Raw genomic sequence first — 25,224 nt, 5'->3', positions numbered from 1 at the left:
AGAGGGCAAGGAGCAGCGTGGAGTTGTGAGAGAGAGGATGGGGTGGTGCCCACACCGCCCCTGTCCCTCTTTACCTGAAAAAGCACAGAGCACTGCTTCAGCCTCCACAATGAGAGATGAGGGCCTTCATCAGGGAGAGAGGTTTAAAACGCCTCGATTGCAATTTTAGACCATGAAGATAAAATGAAGCTGAGAACTGGACCTTCTACCACTGTGAACACCTACAGTGCCTTGCAAAAGTATTGACACCCCTTGAACTTTTTGTTACAAGTACTGTGCAAATGCCGGTACTTTACCAGGAGTTTATTTAATAGACTACTAAAAGTAGTACATAAATCTGATGTGCAAAGAAAGGGTGAAATAATGCAACAAGAAACCTTAAAGCTGTGGCGTTCATTTGTATTTAGTCTGCTTTGATCTTGTAGCTCGTAATAAAAATCTAGTGTAGTCAGTATAAGTGCAGCTGTTTTGGTTCTGGAATCTGTTGTGGTCAGATCAAGAATTAACTTTTTGTTCCACATGCAGAGTTTCCCTTCCTATCGGTAGAGGGAAATTAAAGCCACACATCGCTGTTGACGCACTCTCACTGTGAAACATGGCAGTGGCAGCATCATGCTGGTTATTCTTCAGTCGGAACAGGAAAGCTAGAGGACTAGAAATAACTAAAAATAAGAATAAAATTGATACTCGCAGACTAATTCTCCAGTCTGACTGAGATCATGCTGTTTAATAAAAGGATTAAGGATAACCTTTAGATGTGCCAAAATAGACAAACTACAATAGACATAAAACTGTAATTTCAGCAGAGGGTGTTTCTATGAAATATTGACTCAGGTGGCTGGATACAAACACATGCCACGCTTTTCATATTTCATTTCAGAAAAAAAAAAAATGTTGAAAAGCATTAATTATTTTTTCTCCTATTTATCACTATGCACTTCTTCCATTAGTTTGTCAAATAAAATTACAACAACACTCCAAGTCATGATTGTGATTTGATAAAGGGTCAAGGAAATACACTTTCGTAAATAGTGGTTGAATGTTTTAAGATTCTTGTTGTTGGACTAATATGTAGAGTTCTGTCCCTTTCCATTAACATAAATTACATTTTGTTTAAAATAATTGTCACAAATCAACTTACCGTTGCGAACATATTTTGTTTTACACATATACTGTTATTATGCTTTTAGTATGTCTCGCTTTTGTTGCTTTATAGCCAGTCTTACATTAAAATCCCTCAGCTGCACCCACTACTTAAATGCGGTAAGTGCTACTGAAATCACTGCAACCGAGGCAATCAAGCGCCCACACCCCCGCCCCAAAGCACCACGGCACCCCTCCTGTTGGGGCCTTGATAGGGCAGTAAGAGACCCCAGAGTCAGGCAGCACAAGTCCTCCTAGGCCAACATGACTTTTTCATTAAGCTGCCAAATTCCTCCTCTCGAGTTGGAGGTGATTTATCATCCGGGGACTTCATTGAAGGTTCATAGGAAACAGACACAAGCCCCGTCTCATGCATTATTATGTTTCACATTCAAAGTGTGGATGTCTGAGTGAGACCTGGAGCTGGCCTGAGAGAATATCCAATATATATTTGTGCTTTTAGATGTGATCCCAGGAATCTCGCATGGATAATTCAAGGAATCCACTGAGAATCAGAGGAAGCTTGTGAGCGTGATGATCAGAGGGGCTGCTGGCTGTCTCTGTGCTGCTCTCTTATGCAATACACAATTATGCCTAAGACTTAGGTCCTGAATGCTAAATGAGCAGAGACCACCTCGCTCTTCATTAGGCATGATTCCCTTCCTGTTTCACTGACGCAGAAATGCCCCAGACTGCTGCAGGTCACGGCCGATGCAGAGATGGTGAAAGTGTTGGTTTACAGGTGTAATCATTTGAGATAGTAGACAGAGCTACAAGCAGCAGGGCAGGCTGCTTTTGGCCCCACTGAGACCATCTCCCTGACCAGTCAGGTTTATAGTGAATTATGGTCGATTGCGGGGCAGGCGGTCTCAAGTTCACTCCTATATAAACCTTGTGCTTTTTATGGGGAACTATAAAACTCTCAGGATTTTTCCCCCCCTTCCTCATGAGACTGGCTTTGAAGTTGCAGTCAGGTGCTGTCATTTTTTAAAACTTGTCTTCTCGTAGATTTTTGGAGCCTTGAGTCATTTGCGGCAGCAGCCCTTTTTAATTCAAGACATCTGCTGTGACTAAAAGCAATTTGACTGATTTGCTGTCATCTATAACTGAATCTGTCTCATATTTCCCTCTACCTTATTTCTGATGCAATATTTGTGTAGAGCGCAAAAAGGAGGAGAAGGAGGAGGGCCCCCACAGTATCCAGCAACACCTATTCATGACATCATGGATGGCTTAAAACGAGGCGAGAAAGGAGAGCACACAGAGCTTTTTACAATCACCTAATAACTCTATTACACTGAGCTGTGGGGCTCACAAAGAGGAAAAAAAATCTCCTATTCCTTTTCCTGGAAGCGGTGTCTTAATGCACATTTTAGGTGTAGAAGTGAGAAATGTGAAACCAAAAAGAATGAAACACAATAGCTCAGAAAACCCCATGGCAACATTACAATATTGCCAGAAAATTAAACATTAGGAGAAAGGGACAAAAGCATTTTAGGGAGGCATAATATTGTTATGACTCTTTTTCTGTACCAGGCTGTCAACACCTGATTTGAAGGTAATGCAGTTAAATGTGTGATATTTCCATTGCTTTTACGTATTACAGCCAACGGAACGGGCCATCTAGTTCAGGAGAGGGTAGCTCAATTTCCTTTTCATAAGTAGAACCATATTCTGATCATGCAGGTGAACATTTAGGGCAAATAATGTTAGAAGATTATAGTCTGAAGGTGCGGGTGAAAAATACTCAGCAGTCAGCTAAAAGCAGTCGATTTGTTCTCTAAGCTTAATCGTACGCAGGCTTAGTTTTCCACAAGCCATTTTAGTTGGTTTTAAAGTCGTGATGCGTTCCATGTCCTGTTTGGTTTTTCTTTCATTTCTATTAATAACTTGTTTGTTTAACCATTCCCTTAAAACACTGGACATTAAGGGAAAGAAAATCATCTTAATGGGATACAATGTTGACCAGTCTTTGTTTTAATTTGTCCCAGAAAAATAGATTGACATTTTTTTTTTTTTTACTCTTTTAGACAATGAACTCACGGTAACAAGGCATCAATTTAGAATTTTTTGGAATTTAAAAACTTTGACTTTTCAAATCATCCAAAAATAATTGGAACATGATGACGTTAACAAAGATATTTTCCCCTCTCAAAACGTGGCTCACACTACATACACAGGAGTCAATAAAATTAAAGGGAAAAGAGGAAAACTTGGGAACTGACATTGATTCTATCCACAGAAATCCACAGCAAGGCATCCCAGTTTCATACGAGTATGACAAATGACGGGCGTGACACATACAGAGTGAGGGACTTTTATTGCATACATGCATCAGTGTGATGCTTTAGGATAATGGTCAATAACTCCGTTGCTCACACCAGGCCCAGCCATATTGTGTTGGCCTTGCATCATTGATTGAGTCATGCAGGAGGTAATTAGATTGGGGCTTGGCGGTGTGACGAGTGGTTGTGGTGGCACGGTGTCACTATGGGGTGTTATGCATGTTGTGACTCTACAGAGGGACAGGCTGGAGGCCGGACAGGGCGTGCTGTTAAGTGTCGGGGTCAATACCGATGGCGATTTTCTGTTTTGCGAAGATTGTCCTCCTGTTGGGGAATGTTCTGTTATCCCTCTGATTGCACTCAGTCCCCCCCTCCTGCTTCGCCACAGACTGACTTTGCCTCTGTTTCTCTATGAGAGCAAGAATTTAACTCGCTATGATCAATATTTAGTATCCCATGCGTGAAACAGGCAGATGTTTGGAGTTTCCTTTTTCAGAGACGGGAAGCTTCTGTTGAGTGAAGGGGATCAATGCTTCCTTCCGTCTGTGAGGCTGCGGACCCGCGGCTTCTGAAGGATGGCTGATGCTATTCCTGCCCACCCTTGGGCCCCCTGAGGTTTGCGTGCCTCCCTGGCTTCTCCTGTCCTGTTAGCCCATGAAACAGACACTCACTCAGACAAGTGTGCAGTCCAAACAGTTGTCTTGAAGTGAAAGAGGTCTGGATGTTAAACAACGGGCCCGTGATTGGGAATTGATTTGTTCATTTGCCAGCTGTGTGAGTGAAAGTGAGTCGGTGGTGCCTGGCCAGCTATCTGCCATCCACAATAACTTCTTTCTTCTCTCTCCTTCTTGTCTCTCTCTCTCTTTCTCTCTCTCTCTTTTGCTCCGTCATCCTTCTTTCCTCCCTCAGCACCTGCAGCAGCATGAAAATGCGGTGGAGGGAGATGCCTGCTACTACCACTGCGTGCTGTGCAACTACTCGACCAAGGCCAAACTCAACCTCATCCAACACGTGCGCTCCATGAAGCACCAACGCAGCGAGAGCCTCAGGAAGCTTCAGCGCTTGCAGAAGGGCCTGCCGGAGGAGGACGAGGACCTTAGCTCCATTTTCACCATCCGCAAATGCCCTTCTTCAGACACAGGTCAGGACATGACCTTTTGGCTCTTTACGTGTGCATTTCTTTGTTTTTTATTCTTTTATGCAACTTTATTCATGAACTGTCATTTAGTGGCTCAGTCAAGAAGATTCATATGTCCTATCTGATGTGTGCACCTAAACCTTTCGATTTTCGTGTTACTTTTTTGTTTATTTGAATATTCCTACTTTTGGACAGCCCTTTTACCCTGATTGAACTAAATGACAAAAATAAGCAACATATGCATAACTTTTTTTCCATTCAATTTTTAGCTGCAAATATGATTTACTACAAAATATTCCTGCCAAGGCACAACTCCCTGTTAATGGAAGCTGTCCCTTTTTAGCCATTAGAGACACATTAAGATAGAACATTATGTATGGAGAAGGAGACGCTGAACAACAGCAGTGGCTTTCTAAACAAGTACACCAAAAAACAGACACTGCCTCAACTGTAGCTTGGCAAAAACAAAGTGCCTCCACTGTCCATTTATTACGGACTGATTAGGAGGAGTGAGCTGTGGTCAATTAACACGCTTTCTTAGTAGAGATTTGGTTTTCTAATCACTTTAAGTTCTGTGTCTTGACAAAGGGCCTCTATTGTGTGTCCCTCCAAGAAGGAACCATTTACTTCCCTCGCACACATACTCGCTGTCTGTGTTATGTGGGTGAAAAAAAAAAAAAGGGCCAGCCTGTGAAGACGCTTTGTTCCAAGGAGGCAGGGATAATGAAGCCAGCGGCCGGGAAATTGCGCAAAAGGCAGTCACAGATCTGAAGCAAATCATTAGAGAACATATTTAGCTGAGCAATTAGGGACAATTAAGCTTTCTGCTCACTGCACTCCAAATATGTTAATGACTACAGTACAGTGGACAGGCGAACATGCAAAGGCAAGAGGAAGGGGCATTTAGGTTAAAAGGGATGGGGGTAGGGATATTTTTTTTTTTGTTTTCAGGATAGAGAGAAGAGTTGTGCTGTTTGCAAATTGTTTTTAGTAAATGATAGGCCATTTACGTCGTCCTCTTCTTATTTTATTTTTTTTACTTTTACGTCTTAGATGGCCATATCTATGTCCAAATTAGGAATTCAAGCCTCGAGTCAGGCAGTGTGCATTACACATGTACAAATGCTTACAGCCCTTCAGAACCTCATCGAATTACAAGAACCCTCACTTACTAAAACAGACCACTGGAATCTTTTTCCTGTCAGGGTGTTTAAAGGTTCACCATGCAGTTTGATAATGACTCAAGGACAAAATTAATTGTGAAGCCTGTCCTTTTCTTTATAAGACCTACAGCTTTACTATAGTGTTTAATTATTCGAGGGAGAAGGAACTGTCTTAGATGTATCATTGACTAAATGTTTCCTTCATACTTTGTACTGAATTTCCACAGGCCAACTGGACTTTCAGTGAGAATAACTAGAATGTTATCTAAAGTAACATTTGAAAGTGAATATTTTTATTTATTTTTTTATATATAAATTTTGAGTTTTAAGAATCTGCATGGACTCTAAAAAGTTGCTTCTCATGTTTCTCTGGTTAGTTTTTTGTTGACCCTATTGACACGCATCAATCAGGTGCTGAAAATGTTACTGCCTGAAAACCCAGTGAGTGCTGGTTTGGATAAATCACTTCCTTTGTTCTTTTATATGCTCATGTTTGTGAGCTTTAAGTTGGTATTGTTGCCACCTATTGGCAGGGCATGGGCACTCCATCATTTTGGGACAGAGTATTTGTTTCTGATCCGGTCAAACATTCTTTTTCAATTAGGGAAATAATCCAATGAAGGTCTTCTAGTGGTAGCATGAGTTAGACACTTAATACTCATTTTACTTTTCAGTCTTTGTCAGAAATATTTTTGTCTAAACATGTACAACATCAGTGCAAATTGTCATATTTTTCAGAAAGTCATATTTTTTTTCAGATATTTTAATACCCTTGAAGTAATATAGTTGGGGTATCCCTTTTACTCTTCTGCTTTCCAAAACCATGATCAAATTCAAGATCAGTGACTGTGACCCAGTATTATTATTTACGGGAGTCAATTATTTAGCAACACCCCTGTTTGTTTTACACAGTGAAAACATACTTATTTTGATTTAAATTACCACAGTGACAGTCTTCAACTGTAATATCAAAAAGCGCTTACTTTGCACTTTCTTCTGGATAGCCACAGCTGTGTAGGTTGCCTTAAAGCAGCATCCTCTTTTCTGAGCCCGAGCCTTTCCTTCTTTTGAGCAATACTTCATTATTCCCTCTCTGTCACTTATTTTACACTTCTGTCTTTTGTATTTTTGTTATAGTTGCTACAGTGGTTGAACACTGACTGGTTTCTGAGCTGATCAAGGATTTTTGACTCATCTATTTGGGTCTTATTACTTTCTGGTTTGATCTAGGAACTCTTTCTCTGCTGGTTTAGGTGTTAGGTTTATACCTCACTTCCTCAGATAACCTTCAAAATAAAATAAAAATAATAGTTTATTATCAAACACATATTGCAAATATTGACAGGAGGTAGGAAATCTCTTACTTTTTTATTAACAACAAAGGCATAATTCTGAACTACATCACTGAGCACTATGGGTATAATACTTCTTTTCATGTCATGGCCTCTCATGAGGATGCAGCAAATATGGATAACAGGAATTTGGAGCCTCAAATCCCCACTGAGCATAAAGTCCAAAGAAGGCAAGGACAGCAGAACTTTTATTTTTAATTAGAAAATACATGCACAAAAGTCCCTGCATTGTTTTCATTCTTGCTTATACTATAAATGTGCTGCTGAGGCATGTTGCTCTGTGGCCCCACCTTCATTTGTCTTCTTTAACCCTTTATCTGTGGCGAAACAAAGGAAGTCTCCAAGGGACCTCAGCCCCACACATCTGCCATGTGTGCAAAGGTCACTGAGTAAACCTCGTGTTTGACTTAAACCAAGACACCCGCACTAATCTGCAGTTTTACGAAAAGTGGCTCAATGTGAACAGATACTCAGAGAAGATGGCGACATGCATGGGGCACATTCACGGGAGATGAAAGATGCTTCTGGCGCCTGAGAGCAAACTGTGTCGTGTGTTTAGATGTTCAGTGGAAAAAAAAACAAAAACGAGTGAGGCAACCGGTGCTAGATGTCATCTTTCCAGGCTCTCTACATAGAAAGTCATATGGACACTCAGAATAAAAATGAATGCAAGTCCAGATGGAAAAACATGTTTGGGTAGCTCACATTTGAGAACTACTGACACACTCCCGCCTATAATGACTCTATTTCAATGATGATACTCCCAGGGCATATAGCTCTGTGACACATTGGGGTTTCGTCGCACTTAATCAAATACTATTATTTTTTTTTTAGCATAGAGCAGAATGAGAGCATGACTTTTAAAAGGGCAAAGTAAACTAAAGAGTGACGCTTGGTTTTTGCCTGTCTACGAAATAGACGACGAGACAGAAGCAGGGGCGCAGAGTGTTTGAAGATGGTGAAATATTAGTATTTTTCTGGTGTGTGTGTGTATAAATGTGCGTTTTTATGCATGTGTATGAAGGAGGCAGAGATGGAGAACAAACGTGGCTGACAGTGAGGATTAGCTCCTGCTGTAAATCTGCCTCAGTCACAGATGGCAGGCCCTTGATCGCTGGGCTGTGACGGCTTGGCTCTCTTCGCAGAAGGAAATCCCTGTCTGCGAGTCGGAGAGGCTGGAAAGAAGAGGAACAGGGCTGGGGCCACCTGGGAAGCCACCAGTCATTGTGTCTTGTCTGAGTGAAAGTAAATACTCGAGTGTTTTAAGTTAAACAATTGTTTTTGGAGGTGTTATTCTTTCGTTTGTTACACATAACTGCTATGTAGTTATTCTAATTGAAGCGTGAAGCCCCCAAACTAGATCAGCATCCCTTTGTTTGCTACTTTCAGAATCTGTCTACATGCCTGCAAACATTAATTTCATGCATAACATTTAATGACTCAGGAAGCAGATTTCTGAGATCTCTGTTTCTTTAAATAAGCTGTAAGTTAGCTCAAAAACCGTGCCTATCGAATGCTAGACTAAGATTTGACCATCCAAGTCCAAGAGGCTACACATTACTTTTAAGAGTTTTCATAGAATTCCAAGATTGCTTCTTTCATAAAAATATGTTCTGAAAATATTTTAGTTTAAATATGAGTCAATAATACAGTGTTAGATTTTAAAAAATTTACAGTATATTATGGATAATGTTTTTCTTTTTTATTGGAAGCTGTTGTGTTTGCCATCTGTGATACTTAAGTATTTAGGTATAGTTCATGAGTCAGCTGTTTTTACTGAATTTCTGCCACAAGTTTCTCTTAATGCATACGATTCTGACCTTTTTGTTTGATGAAAATCTTATGAACACATGACTATAAAGGCCTAATGTTTCAATTATGATACAAAAAGGAAAGTATTTTGGGTTTTGTTTTGTCAATGCCTCCAATAAACCGGTTTTTAATGTCGAACTTTATCCCATTTTTATAGCAGACAATAAATAGAATATTCCCTAAAGATTAAAAAAAAACTGATGAATGTGGAAAATAACTTTACAAAGCATAGATGACAAATTAGTTTTTTTAATGGTAGTTAATTGACTTACAAGTTCTAATATACTGATTATCCTACTGTTTCATCTTTTGCTTCTGCTTGTTTTTGCACCAGATCAAAGATGAGTTTTTTTTTCTTTCTTTCTTTCTTCTGCCCTCCTCTCATACAATCTGTGACCTGTGGCCATGCTACAACTTTGAAATTCAGGTACAATCAGAGGTGAGCCAGGCCACGCTTGGATGGCATGCGACGTCCACAGTCTGAGCTGCTGCTCCCCACAGGCAAGAGAGAAACAGACGGTAGCCGTTTCTGGAATGTCCTTCTTTATTCATGCTTGTTAAAATGCAAAGCAAACCTTTCCAGGAACAGGATATTGTAGCCCCCAACCACCAGACCCTTTCTACATGCCACATTATGGGCAATCTGAAAGTAAGTTGTATGGGCAGACACTGCTGCAATGCGCTTTTAATAAAGACTGTTATTGCCCCACTGATGCAGAGTGGATATGAGGATGAGGGCTGTGCAGGCCTGGATGAGCAGGGCCCCAGAGGGCCCACAGCTCACTCAGACCTCTGTCAGTCGCCTGCCTTCTAATCCCTGTCCGAAGGGCATCAAGGCAGCATAGGAAATTGTTTGCTGTCTGCGTAACGTGCCAGGAAATTCATAAATACATTACTTTTCATTTTGAAAATATTACAGAAGACTAGACATTTATTAAAAAGCCAAAATGATGGCTTTATAGATTTTCCAGTGTAGGATTTTAGCATTTATGTGACCCCTCTGCTAAAACTACCACACTGAAGTCTCCTGCCTCCTCTACCACTGGCTTGATATAAAATCCTCCCTGTGCCCCTCTTGTTATGGCAAATTGACCTAAAAGCCACCACTCTAGCTGTGCACAGGAATGTATGGTGTTCAGATTTTCATTGCCACTCCTGCCTGACACTCTGTCCCTGCCAGATGATCAAAAGATCACCGATGTCATAAATATACAAAGACAGGATATTTGTGAAGTGACGGAGAAAGTCTGTTAGTTTAGCAGCAGAGAGCCGTACCCATGGCAGGACCTCCGAGTTTGTGCTCTGTTTGTTTTCTGGCCTTCGCCTAATTTCTTTCACTGTCAGTTATGCCACGTGGGTGTAAGTATGCACCACATTTTACTTTGCAAACTCGCATGCCCATAAACGAGGCACACACCTAGGTGTCTGCACTGAAATTCAGGCCATGTGTGGCTGCAGGAGGCTCTCCCTGTCATCGAGACCATTTTTAGAGGAGGCCGAAAGCACATTATAATATTGGTTTCCCCCTCTCTTGTCATTACGGCGCGCTCTCTTTGAAAGCTGATCCAAAAGATAGACAGTCCATCAGGAGACTGTCATCTCATTTGTACTTACTAAACGTGTTAATGAGTTCTATTTTCGGGGGCCAGCGGCTTTGCTGCTGGATACTGGAGCAGAGGTGGCGATCAGTGGTGTGAGGTGCTGGATTGAATGATCCGGAGGAGCTCGCCGGGAGGAGACGGGGGTAATGCAGTAGCCTCGCTGCCCCTCATGTCAGTCACTCAGAGTGACCACAGCCTCCACAGGGTCTGTCAGTCAGGGCTGAGGCGGGAAGTCTGTGGTTACAGACAGACAGCGGAGGAGGGAATAGATTAGGTGCCAGAGACATAATGGTTGTGATGGGTTTAATTATAGCAGCGGTCATGTCTCTGTCACAGGTAGATGAGATGAAGAAGAAACAGATTTCCAGCTTTCAGATGAAAGTTTTGTATTCATGAATGTAAGCGTTTTTATGCACCTGTCTTACCGAGTAAACAACCAAGCAGTTATAATTCGCCATATAAGTGTGTTAATGTCATGTCAACATTGGCTTGTTAAGCATGACTTATTCTGAATGAAAACATATTATACATTTTTAAACGTTTTAAGCCAGAGTATCTTGTAATTTTTGTAGTCTAAATCATTGTTGTTTAACTTTTCTGAGGATTTGTCTCTCTCTATCTTGAACGTGTGCCTGACCATGACCGCATTTTATGCGTTGTGTTCATAAAAACAAGAGGAATGTTGACACGTAGAGGACAAAAGAAGAGGTCGAAAACACCTACAGCAGCAGATAAACAAAATCTGAAAGTCATGAATAAAATAAAACACAATTAAAAAAACAAAAAAACAATACCTTAGAGTAAGGCTGCACAATATGTTGCGCATACACCATCAACACAATACCAGTGTGTGCAATAATCATATCACAAAGTACTGTTAGGAGGGCAATAATTGTTACCTGATATATTCTAAGTGTATGCTATACCATATGCTGTAACAGTTGATTTTTTATTGTGTTAATTCACAGTACAAAGGCTCATGTTGCCATTTTATGTAATAGACCGAGACAAAGTAGTCTTGTGAAATAGAAGAAAAATATGTATAAAGATATATTTTTTTTTTTTTTATTAAAAAAAATCTTAAATTGCTTGAAAACCTTAGATCTGTTAGATCAAATCCATGATTTACCAACTCTTCAGTGTTTTCTGCATCCTATTTTTGCAATATGTCTGGGTTTACATTGAACTGTTGTTTGCTTCACAAAGTAGCTCTGGATTTTTGCCCTGTTATTGGAAGGGGAACCTCAGCCCAACTCTCAAATCTTCTGTAGCCTCTAACAGGTTTTCTTGCATATATATCATTATCTATTTTTATCTCTGAGCAGCTGCTGAAGAAAAGCATCCCCATAGCATAATGATGGGACAACCATGTGTCACAGCGAGGATGGTATGCAGGGTTATTATCCCACCAAACACATTGTTTACGTCTAGGCCAAAACAATACATTTTGGCCTCATTTTAGTAGATCGTGTCATGGTTGTCTTTTAACAGTGCCATTCTTCTTGCTGCACTTCCATAAAATCTAATTTAGTAGAGTGCATTATGAATAGATTTACATACAAATAATTCTCCTCTGTAGCTATGCTAAAGGTTACAGTAGAAGTGTTGAATGTCCATTTAGGTGGAAGGCCATGATTTGGTAGCTTTACTGTTGCGCTAACTTATTTCAAACCTTTCCACAATATAATATAACATAAGAGTTGTATTTTATTTAGAGGAATCAGATTTAAGGGGCCCACATGCAAACTAATGCCATACATCTCCTATTTTGTTGATAATAAAGTTTAAAAACGTTGCATTCTTTATCTTTCACTCCACAGTTATGAGCTACTTTGTTTTTATCATATAAAATTCCTCTGAGATACATTAACATCTGTGTTTCTAATGTAGGAAAATGTAATATTTTTCAAAGGCACCGTAGTTCTTTTGGAATCACCAAGTTAATGGTGAAATACAAATATGTGCTACTTTTATTGATTTTCATATTTAACTAAAGAAACAAAACAAAGAAAAACAACAACAAAAAAAAACAGATCGAGTCGGACAAGCTTCCGTGAACAAAATCTTTAAAGATATAATTTCAAATGAGTTATGTGCTTAGTTGTCTGTTAGGTGTACAAATAACACCAGTTCATGCCGTGAATTTAGAAACATTTTTGTGTGTGAAAAATTTAAAATCATAAAAAGCAGTATTATTAATATGAAAAAAAAACCCAAAAAGAAATGAGGAATGACTCGAGACTTTTGCACTGTCTATGCTGGCAAAAATGATCAGTTATGTTTACACTAAACTACAGATACTCCCAGTCTTGTTTGCCCCTGTGTAGTAGTTGTAATATTTCATTTTTTAAAGGTTTCCTACATAATCCTTACTTGAACTTTCCCCTAAGGCTCACATTATCACTGTACATCCAGCCCCTTCTCATCTGTGATATTGATCGTAGCGCAAGTGTGTGCCAGGTAATCTAGGAAATACGACCAATAAATTGTTATACACTTGGATTGCTTCATTTGTTTCAGTGTTTTGGTATTGGGTTTAACAACGCTGCTTGCTGTCAGAATTAGGCAGCTCAATTTGAAACGGGGAGAGGGGGCGTGGGGGGGGGTGAAGTTTGGGAAGTATTGAGCCTAGGCAGAAAAGTTTTATTTAGCCATTTTTAATAAGGCTGTTTTTGCCCCCCAGAGATAACTGGTGGATCAAAGGGCACGATCTGTTCAGCTTGGGGTCCAGCAGAGATGATCAGCTTTGCTGACAGCAAAACAAAAGCGGAGTGAAGGATGCCCTATCTGGCCTCAAATCCGAAGGCTCCATTAGAATAAAGGCAGATGAAACAAAGACTGGCTAACAGCACATATGTTGTAAATCATTATCTGCTGTCTAATAGATGGACATGAGGAGAGAGCTGAGCCTACAGAAGGGTGTTTGTGAACAGCTGCTTAATGTGCAGTTTTATGTTATGCTAGTTACATGCGAAGAAAACATCATTACTGTCCAAAAAAACATTTAAACAGGAATCACACACACAGAGACACGCACCCACCCCCCACACACACACACACACACATCTATGTTTCCGATGCATTAGCAAAGAGTCCCCTCCAGTGCCTCAACCACATCAACTAAAAGCAGCCAGGCAGATGGCAGCAATGAGAGAAGTGCAGAAATAATTCAATAGTGAACCTCTCTAACCTTTACCTGTGGGCGTGAGCACCAGTCATTGATTCATGCAGTGCTTGACAGCACACTACACACCACCTGAGGAGGGTGAGAGGAGGATGGATGAAGAGAAATGGATGAGTTTGGTGAAAAACACAAAAAGGATAATGCGAGTGGGAGGACAGCTCTGCAGTGTGTTGGTGTGTGTGACATTAGAGGGAACTTTCCACAGATGGATACTGAAAATTATTCTGGATTTGACTAGTTTCCTCCGACACCCCGGCTGCCTGGCTCTCCCCTCAGCTGGATGTTGGCAGCAAACAAACAGTTTCGCACCAGGTTCGGTTGTGACGCCACAGGAGGATGCCACTGATCACACAGCACTTTTCAGATCTGAGGCTTTCAGAAGCTTGCTTTTGGATTATGAACACAGCCGTCTTGTCTTAAACAAGACTTAGCAGACATTAATTATGCCATTAAAGCAAAGTTTTCTAAAGATTTGTTCATGATTTCAGCAACACAGAAGATGTAACTGCCTGCTTTTCAGAAGATGATCCAAGACTCAGGTGGGACATTATCCGTGTTCCTTTGGGTCCGTCAGATATATTACTGTTTGTGTTTGTCTGAGCTTTAAGCTCAAAGACGCAGAATGGCTAGGATTAGCATTTGGGATTAATGAGATTTAACCTGGGCAGGTAAACGAAGCCTGTCATTTACACTATAGGTGCGCACCTGGACTTCAGAAAGGATTTGAGGGCAATGAGAATGTTTCAACCAATAACGTACTAGTTTGTCTCAAACAACTTTTTATTTTATTTTGTATGTATTGTCAGAAGAGTTTTTTTTTTAAGAAATAAACTTTCCATGATCATTAAAGAATATGTACGTAATTTACTCACATTTAGCTTTGTAGACTTCTCTGTTATGAGAAGCAGCACAAGATATTCAGCAAAATGATTCTTTGTAGTTGGAAAGGATTTCTTTCTGTTGACATCACAGACAAAACATAAGGACCTTAGAATAAAACAAGGTTCTCATTCTTCAATTTGCTGTTGACATACGCGTTGCTTTTAACTGTTCTCTGCATATTTTGTCATTTGAAGCATTGAGATGCATTGATCCATAATCTAGAAAGCAAGTGAATGTCAGCCTTCATACCTGCTGCCCAGTAAGCATGCAGCAGGATGCATCAAGTAAATTCAGCAGCACAGTGACCGTTATGGGGAGGAGGCCTTTTTTTATTATTAGAATGTGCTTAAATCAAGTAGTGTTTTAAAAAATATGTTGTTATATTAAAATTATGCTGAGCTGAGTAATTATTCTAGATGTACTAATCATGACTTGTCTGATAAAATAAGGACAAGGAAAATATTTTCTGTTTTAGTTTTGCTTTCCTATGCTAATAGTCTTTGGTTGATGAATAATTCACCATGTGTTTTTTTGTAACTAATAGAAGACCATTGTAATACCACAAACCATCTAAAGTACAAGAACCTTAGAGCTGCAGGATCAACAATTTTTGCTTTTACCTACATTTTTCTTCTCTGAATCAGTTTTGTTAACTTTTAGTGATTGTTAAAAAAAAAGACCATGTTTTCTGTGAGCTGTTGAAAACAGAGTTTGCTTGCATCAGAAGAAAAAGCATAAAGTTTTATTTGCAATGTGATGTGAAATCTCCTTGAAAATATTAAGTATTCTTGAAGATATTTTCTTCCCAATCCAGGTTGGTCAAAGCTGTAAAGCAGCTCCTGACCGAGTGAGGGTTTCTTGGGAAATGAGCCCTTGTCATGCATGTGGTGAATATTTCAAGCAGTTGGGAAAGCTGAGATGGGGCACATATTTGTGTGTGAAATGTTGAACAGAGAACACAGCGAATGTGTCTGAATCCATGTCACAAGTCGCTGTCAGTCTAACGTACGAGCCTGCACTCTGAGGCTTTACTCGATTAAAGGTGATACGGCGGCCAGGACGGCAGCCAGAATTAAGAAAAATGGGCCGGTTTTTGTCATGTTAAACCGGCCAAAAGAATCTAATTAGACGAGGGAGAGTGAATGGCAATAGCGTCTTTGTTTAAGGGCCCTATGCAGTCACTTTTTTAAGGCCTTTGTTCATTGGTCACAATAGCATCAGTTTGCGCTCTTGTTCTGGGATCTTCTTTTTTTTCTGACTCTGCAGTCAGTTCCTGTCCGTTCCACTTTGTCTCGCTTCACCTCCATGCTCTGGTACTCAGAGTCACGACAGGCCAAAAAAAAACTTGCCCCCCTGCTCCTGCACTTTATCATAATCCACCCCATACCTCCATTCCTTCCTTCGCCATCATCGTTATCCTCTACAGTTCATTCTGCCCTCATGTTTCTTTTCTCTCTGCACTGCTGTCGTGGATAAGTAGTGAGGGCAATGATTTACATGTGGTCTTTGTAATGATTTAGATATTTATTTAGATTATTTCTTTATAGCAAGCTTTTCAGAAGGTAGAAAGTAGAATATAATAACAGTCTTCAGTATTTTTTTTTGTGCCTTTTTGCCTAATAGCAAAATAGCCATAAATTGAAATCACTAATAATTCAACAACCCTCCAAATTGCTGCACTATTGAAAAGTACTTGACATGTGTAACCAATGAGGTATAAGTCACCTTTTAACAACAATTTATCCTTTCTTATTGTGTTTTTTTGAAGACAGGGGCCATATTTGAATTATATGAGCCATTCAACAAAGAGAAGCACTCACCTTCCATGATAATTTGTTCACAAGTAATTAAGCCTGCTCTTAGTACTACATAATAGTTCATAAAGTAGAATTTCATTTGTAGATCTTCTATGATGGAAAATGTAGCTATCCCCTCACCAGCAACTTTGTTAGGTACACCTGCTCAACTGCCTGTCAAGACAATTAGCCCATCACATGAGAGGAAGCCAGCACCAACATGGAAAATTGAAACGGACGAGCCACTGCTCTAGATCACACTGACGACCACTTGTACCAGCAAAGAACAGAATACTGCAATTCGGCTTCCCAATATTTCTCGATAATCAATGCTGCCTGGTCCCGTGGGTCTGGATTTCAGCGGCAGAAGTCATATGATAGGGTTAAGATTTGATGTAAAGCATGGATCCATCTTGGCTTGTACAAACAGCTCAGGCTGGTAATGGTGGTGTAATGCTATGGGGAATATTTTCTTGGGCCCATTAGTACCAAGCGGTCATAATTAAAATGGCACAACCTATCTGAGCATTGCTGCTGACCACTTCACCCTTCTGCGACCACAAGGTTCCCATCTTCTGATGGCTAATTCCAGCAGGATAATGTACCATGTCACAAGGCTCAAATCATCTAAATCTGGTTTCTTGAACATGACACCATATCTCAGTTGGGATGTGGAGGAACTGGAAAATCACATCTTGGATGTGCAGATTTGCCATATGGATGCCACAAAGGGCTAAGGTAGCTGTAAAAAAGAATACCTACTTGGTAGTAATCTTGTGTACATAATAAAGCAGCTGCTGAGTATAGAACTGGATAGATTCATGCATAAAAGGAAAGGAAGCATATTTCTAAAGATGCCTCTAAGTTACGGTCTATCACAAGCAAATTTTTGTTCAAAGAAATATAATGACGCACCTCGGTGTATTGAGTGGACTGTTAACGGCTCTGTGACTTACGAAAGTGTAATCATGCATGGCAAAACCGGGCCCAAGTCGCTAACCAAGGAGCAATCTTGTGTGCATTTAAGTGTCCTTTTCTTGTTGCAAAGGTCATTCATAACTTAGTCACGCTACTGATGTACAGTGAGAGATATTGATTGATTAATGCATTAAGTGCTCACAATCCATTAGGTTCTGTGAAAGAGACTGGAGAAAAGACTCCTCTCACCATGTATTTTCACCTCTCTGTGTTGTTCAAAGGGCATGGGTTTTTTTTTTCCTCCTGGCAAACTTTGAAGGGACAAAAGCCAGAATATCTGCCAAGTAATGCATTTAAAAAAAGATTGGTTCTCATAAGTGTCAGTTCAATTAGTCTGAAAAGCTTGACAAGAGATTGCTCTTACATTAGCCTCCTGTTCATGCTGACCCAAAAAGAATATGTTTATGGGCTTCACTTGAAGTAAAATGAGCGCAGTTTAGCGTTTAGTGTTTAGTGTTTAGAAAAGGCTCTGGAATTAAAAGGATTGCATGTTCAGCCAATACTGCCATCTGCCATTTCAAGGTGTAGTCCTGACGGCTGTTATCCGTTCAACGAGGTGTACGCACTCCTAGACGAATTCAGTTTCTGCTTTGAACCGATTCCTTAGATAAATTAAAGTAAACCCAGAAATGTGTTTAACTAAAAAAAAAAAAAAATGCCTTAGTGGATTTTTGCACAGTTCCTCAGAGGGAAAGGCTCCTCTGTGTTACAACTCACTGACAAGAAAGAGGCAACCTTTATTGTCTGTGCCCTAAGCAGGTATGCCTGTGTAAGAGGCCTGAGAGTTAGTCATTACCTTCGAAACATAGGCTGCATTAGAGATTCATAACAGTGTGCCATCTCTGCACCTTTCATCTCTACTAGGGCCAGCTCCATTAGGATCTTTTATCTTTGTGCTGATGGCTGCTGTTGATAATGGGGCTGCCGAGAAATCCCAAAAACTAAAGACTCAACTGTATTGGGTCTCTTTTTTCCTCAGCATACGGTCGGAGACATGTAAACTCCTGTTTGCTGCATTAAAAGCCAAAATGTAATATTTCTTCCACTTTTCAGACGTTTATCTTAAAAATGATATCTATAATTTGAAGTTTCTCTCCCATGCTTTGAATCTATCCCGCTGTGAATGCAGCCTGTCTTTTAAACATGCACCACCTTTTAAAACCACAGTCAGATCGTAGTGATCAACAAGAAGAAAACTAAAATATGTAAATCATTAAAACCCCCATAAATATTCCTGGAGCACTGTTTTCAAGCATCTGCTGCCATCTAACTGCATAAGCTTTGGAAGGTTAAATGTTGTTAATATATTGGTATTACCGAGCCCCCTGTGCAACTGCTTTAATGATATCCCATGCAAAGCCTCATTGAAAGCTTTGCTTTTGGGCAGACAAACATGACTTTATAATGGTATAGTAATTCACGCGAGCCAATGTTTTTCAAATGTTACCGTAATTATGAAAAATATTCATACGTTTCCCCTACATTGCCATTGCGGCACAAATCTCATTTCCAAGGCGAAGCGGGGAAGGAACACACTGAATAATCATTGTGTTTAATGCTCTGGTCATAATCCCAGGTTTTATGATGGTTTTCTAATGATTTTCTAATGATGTTAAATATTAGTAGAGAGTACAGCCATAATTTGAACACATGCGGCCATTTTTTTTCCCCGGCGCTGTATCAGCACGCCCGATTGCAACTACAATGAATATTGCACTGGGAATGAGATTTAAGGGCCATCCCTTTCGGTGTTTTATTTTGCCGTCTCCCCTTCTGCCATAAATCCTCATTGCTGTGCTCCTGAAACCTCCGCCCTTGTCTGCCTTTCCCAGGTGGGAATACAATTAGGTGCAGGGGCCATTTCATTCAATGCCATTGTCTGTCCACTGCAGTCATCCGTTTCTAAGAAGAAGTAAAAACAAAAACAAAACAAAAAAACAACAACAACAAAAAAAACCCATTGGAAATATTAAAAACAAAGAAGCAAAAGGGGAAAAAATAGTAAGAAATGACACAAGGACTGTGAAAATATTCAGCTGTTTTCAGAGGTTATCCAAACTTTGTGATGAACAACAATACTGAGCAAAATATGTATTGCAGACAAAGGCTTTGTCTCCTTCCTGTGCTTTTTCGATGAATTACACCTCTCCACCCCCTACCCCAAGCTTTTTAATTAAATGGCTGCAGCTCCATCTCTCTATCCGTAGCTCCCCATTACAGGGGCTAGATAAGGGATTGCTATCTGTAGCATGTTAAGAAAGGCTGCTGGGCAGCCAAGCCTCATGAAATTTGTCACAAGATCTCATTTTCCTCATTGCCAGACGTGATGCTTATAATTGATGTGGAGGCAGCAGTAATTTATTGGCCGTCCGCAATTATCATCCCCTTCTAGCAGGGGGATGTGACTGCAATTTATAAGTCTGTGCATGTGTGTTGTTGTGTGGAGGTGGGTGGGTGTTGGGGGTGACATTATGTCTTATAAATGAACACAAAAACATGTTTCTTCTTATTGTGTGGTAGGCGAGTGAGTCTGTGTGTTTGCTCCTTCAGAATGCACATTTGGAAGGAGCTCATTATAAACAATATGGGGGCTTTAATGCAGCTCCAGTTTGTTCATTTGAGGTGCAGAGACTGTCAATGTGCCAGCTGGACTTTCACACTCAGCCAGGGGGTGGAAAGCCAACCAGAAGCCTGGGAGGTGACGAGATGGGGGTCAATGAGGACAGGCCAGAGGGGCAGAAGGGACTGCTGCTGCAACCTATTGTCTAAACCTACCCCTCATGTCTTTAGGGTATGTTTCCAAATTATGACAGCACTAATCCCTGAGGTAGTTTGTCAATAATGTGGCTTCCAGAGACGAGTAGACTTAATGCAGTTACTTATCAAGATGTTAAAATTTTTTTAAATTCTCCCCCTCTAGAATATTTCCTATAATGCTTCCAGTTTCATGAGTGTACATAAAGTCTCTGAAGGAAACAAGGCAAAGCGTCTATACTAGACTAAATGGACGAGAATTTTTAAAACACAGCTGAACCTTCCTGTCTTCTGCTTACGTTCACAGAGGCCCAAATCATCTAAATAGCTAATCTTTAAGATTCCCATCCTATTTAATTCAGATGAATTATTCTTAAAAAACTGTGTTCGTTTCTTTGGAGCATGTAAAAAAATAAGAACCTGAAAGTCACTGAGATCCACTATTATTCATTATTATAAAGCCCACATTTCCTTATGGCCTTAGGCTACTCAAGATGCAGCCGGTATTTCTGTGCAGAGTCAAAATCACTTCTCCCGCTTCCGACGACTACTTACGTCTCATGTTCTTTCCCTCCTCTGAGACTCTTTGATATTGTCTGTTCTGAACACGAGTCACAGGTTTACTGGCTGGTGCACAGATATTCCTGTTGCACAGTGGTAAGCTCCATGGTCAAAGTGGATTGCTGTCATGCCATGTTGAGGTAGAGAAAGAAGAAGACGGCTGTCACCAGAATCCAAGGCGGGCATGCTTCAAAATGGAACTGGTTTGTTTTGTATACCTGCTCGCCTGTTGTGTGCAGTTGCCAAATTAGACTTTCAAATCAAGAAGCCAGTGGGAGACCAAGACTCTAGTTTCTCCTTCCCTTTAATAATCATCCCTGTTTACTCTTCAGGGAGTCATCTTTATATATTTTTTTTTCTTAAACGCGCCCTCTAAGCAGGGAGACGGTCTTTAATAAAGCAAGCAGGCAGTGCGCCGTTTCAACATGTGAATTACACAGGAGAGAATTGAGACATGGAAGCAATAGAGGAACACCGGAGGAGGGGGATTGGGGGGCCTGCCGCTACACCCTTCATGCTATTATCTTTATGGCATAGCAAAACACGCTTCAGGCAATCAGCATGAAATTGTTAATTGCTCAGCCCACTTGTGTGCCGCTCGGGGGACAGGGGCAAACAGGAGGTCCCACACAGAGTAAGTAAGAGCTGTCCGTCTGACTGCCTGCTCGTCTGGCCCCCCCACTCGACATTTAACACTGTCCGATGAATCTGTTTTCTCTGTGCTGCTCCCAGTGAACTCCACAGGCAGATTTTCTTTTTTTTTTTTTTCCCACATGGTGTATTTAAATAAATAATCATGGAATATGTTTGTGTTACAGCTCAGTGGGTGTAGTTGCAGATAATAGCTCTTTGTCATCATCTTCCCTATATCTATATTTACTTATCTTGCAGACACATAAGACTGAGTCTGTAGCGTTTTGCTAGTGAATTTGAGGGGCCTATGTGTGCGGCCTGTGTGTGGTGTTTATCAGAGTGCAATGAAGATTGTTTTTGAGCTAAGGAAACACAACTAATCCATAAGAGAACTAAAAACCTGCCTAAAACATCTGCATTAATGTGATATTGGTAAATGAAGAACTCTTTTCTTTTCACTCCTAGTTTTGAAGAGGTGGCTCCAGGTGTCTTAGAGGAGGATATTTAAGACATCTTTTTAAAATGAACACCACCCCTCCTGTTACACGCTCAGTCATAACATAATGCCCCTCCTCCCTGGCTATCGGTTTTGTTCCTGTTGGAAAAGAGAGGCAGAAAGAGCAAGGTTACATGGGCGTCATATTAATGGGCCCTGTCATGCGCGTGGATCGTCTTAGGCGTGGAGGAGGATGAGCGCTCAGAAGGTGTTGTCTTCAAATAGGATTTCTGCGAGTGAGACATCCTCGTTGGTTGATATCCCCCCTCCAAGCAGCCACTTTCTTATAGAATGATCTGTTATTAGGCAAATGAAGTGCTGCGGGCCCAACGGTAAATCCCTCCACTTTGTCATGGTGTGCTTTCAGTTATCTCACCCGACTCCCTCATTCATTGCTGATGTTCTACCCACTTCACCACGTTATACCAGGCAACCACAGCCTAGTGTTTGAATTCTGTCACCCCTTTTTGAGCATGGATGACGGAGGAAGGATTCCAAGTTGTAATCTGCGCCTTCTTAAAAGGCACTCTGATCTTGGAAAAATAGTCGGCTTTCACCTTAAGACTTGTCTTTAAGTCAAAGACTTGTACAGCGGGACAACTGGATCCATGGAGGCAATGTTCATATATTTTCATTTTAACTCGTTATAATTCACATAACAAACTGATTTCCTTTTCTTCATCTGGGATTGATAAATTCCACTAATTAAAGTAAAAAACTTTTTAAGATAACCTTTACATCAAGTTTTAATTGTTGGTTGTTTTAAAAAATTCAGCAAAATATTTTTTTTTCCCCTCCAAAACTTCCGTTTGACTTAAACCTGTATTCCAGACCCCATGACAGAGGGAAGCTAGTTGAGATTGTAAGTGGGGTATGGTAAAAGAGAAGCGGGTAGGATGCATTGTAACTGCTGGACAGGAATTGATTGCATTAATTGATATGCCAATATGTAAGCTTGTTACATCCACCATTGCTAAGGATGATGGCTAACAGGTCCAGCTGATCAATGGAACCAATAAAGGCTTCATCCATTAATGAGGAATGTGGTAATTAATGTTATCCCTAAACCAATTACCTGAGGCGGTGCATCTTCAGGAGAGCCAAGCAAATAGTCCAACCAGGTTATCTCTGTTACACTCTTGGCAATTTTCACATGCTCGCTCCTTAGTCTGCTCTGAGTTAGCATGGCAGTAAAGCTGTAATCTTTCCCAGAGCGTTCACAGCGTTTAAAGCAAAATGTTAAGCAATGCTGAAGGTTATCAGCCAAATTAGAATTGTTTTCTGAATGGAGACCTCCTTAACAATGTGCTAAAGTCATGCTAACTGATCTGCTGGCTGAGAAATGCAATAATAAAATCAGTCAGACTCATTGTCTGACCAAATCTCATTCATCTCAAATGTGTCTTTGAAATTTGAAGCTGGAGTTATATGGTTGTGGTTGGATCCTCTTTTTCCTGTCTGGCTATACATTTTTCTAGTTTTCTTTGGCATTATCTGAAACTTTCAACTGATGAGCAAAGTTTCAAATGCTACCCTGCTGTCAGATAGCAGAAAACCTTATTGTGTTTGCTCATTTCATTTATATGACATAGATAAAATACAATTTGGATTTTGTAGCTTGATCCATCAGCTTGGTCAAACAGTGCTGCAACTGTGGCAATTCTTTCTCTGCTGGTGACCCGACTTTGAAAACTAATTAAAGATAAGTCAATAAAAAAGATCTGATGTTTGCCGTTTTCCTGTACCTATTTACACGCTCTAAATGACTTGACGAGCAGCCCTCAGATGTACAATTTGTTGTATGCTTGCTCATAAACATGTGCTCATCAATTTATCTCTTGGTGGGGAAAGTCTTATAAAAAAATATGGAGAGGTTTGTTTGTTTTTATACTGTCACTGTTCCTGCCTCCACTGATTTAACAGAACAGGAAACTACACAATGTGTGAAATGATGACTTATTAGTTTGGACAAGCCCTTCAGACCAAAATCCAGTTTATCTAATGGGTGTTGCAGAAGTGCAGAAAGGTCCATCTGTCTCTCTGGCCATTATCTGAAGCCTTAATCGGGACTTACAGCAGGGCAGGCTAAATAAACAGTAAGTAAGTTGTCTTGGGTGGAGGAACGTCAATGCCTGCAACTTGCTCAAGCCTTCCCTTTGAATGGTTCTGTATTGACCCCTAAGGACCCCACGAGAATTCCCTAATTGAAAATTAATATTGAATCAATGCAGCTGGCCATTTGCATATTGATTATAAACATCCAGGAAGGCACCAAGTATGTCTGGGATCAATAGGGCCCTTCTGCAGCAGGCCGAGAGCACTACATCACATGGCAGCTGCCTGCTCCTGAGGTTAATGACTGCTGCTTGTTAAGGAGTTCTTGTCAGGTAGAATCCAGCTGTGGGGTCTTTTGGCTAAAGCTAGGAAAGTGAATGAAGAAGTAAACTTTAATGGAAGAATGTAGAGAAGGATAATCTAGCAAATTCTTTAAATACCATAGTGATGTTTGAGCAAACTTGGTGTTGTCAAACTGTATCGTGTATGTTGTGTATTTTGGCTTGGTGCCCTGCTGTTGAACCCTGTTTAAAACAAACCTTAAAGATACCTATATACTAGTATAAAAAAATAAAATAAAAATAAAAAACTGGATATTGTGTAAGAGTGCAATATTTTTTCCCAGTCGTCTCAGAAAGTGCAACTCATATGTTCTATGGAATCATATATTCCAAGCCTTTGTTTCTTGTAATTTTGCGACTGTGGCTTGTACGCAACAAAAACCCAAAATTCAGTGTCTCTGAAAATTAGAATACTATGAAAAGGTAATTATTGGAAACTCATGGCGTCACACCCTTATTTGCTAATTAACTCAAAACACTCCTTAAGTTTCCTGAGCCTATAAATAATCCCTCACTCTGAGTCTGTTGGCTGCACAATCATGAGGAAGAAAGCTGACTTGACAGATGTCAAGATAACGGCCATCGACACATTGCTGAAGAAGCTGGCTGTTCGGAGTTCTATATCCAAGCAGTACCTAAACAGAACATTGAGTGGAAGGAAGAAGTGTGGTAGAAAAAGGTGCAGCAACAACAACAGGGAGAACTGCAGCCTTGAAAGGATTGTCAAGCAAACTCCATTCCCTCTGCTGACAAGCTGTATGTAGATGCTGATTTTATTTTCCATCAGGACATGAAACCTGTCCCCACTGCCAAAGGTATCAAAAGCTGGTTCAGTGACCATGGTGTTCCTGTTCTTGATGACCAGCAAATTCCCCTGACCTAGAACATATTGAAAATATATGGGCTGCTAAGAGGAAGATGAGAAACACCAGAATCAAGAAGACAGAGATGACCTGACTCCAGCTATCTGGGCTTTCATTACACTTACGCAGTGCCACAGGCTGATCGCCTCCATGCCATGGCACATTGATGTGGAGATTCATGCAAGAG

The 25,224-nt window shown here is 40.4% G+C and overlaps 1 protein-coding gene across 4 annotated transcripts in view; it reads left to right on the top strand.

Moving 5' to 3' along the window:
* Positions 1 to 25,224, top strand: part of zfhx3b (zinc finger homeobox 3b) — a 312,657-nt gene that overhangs the window by 246,963 nt on the left and 40,470 nt on the right. For all 4 annotated transcript variants that reach the window (XM_017303941.2, XM_017303940.2, XM_008405336.3 and 1 more), the window contains one exon: positions 4,338 to 4,569. In XM_017303941.2, the coding sequence (XP_017159430.2) occupies positions 4,338 to 4,569 (232 nt within the window). The remainder of the gene's footprint in view (positions 1 to 4,337; positions 4,570 to 25,224) is intronic.

This window comes from Poecilia reticulata, chromosome 3, assembly GCF_904066995.2.
Source record: "Poecilia reticulata chromosome 3, P_reticulata-male-v2, whole genome shotgun sequence".
NCBI classification, from domain to species: domain Eukaryota; kingdom Metazoa; phylum Chordata; class Actinopteri; order Cyprinodontiformes; family Poeciliidae; genus Poecilia; species Poecilia reticulata.
This window is presented reverse-complemented; position numbering and strand designations above follow the sequence as displayed.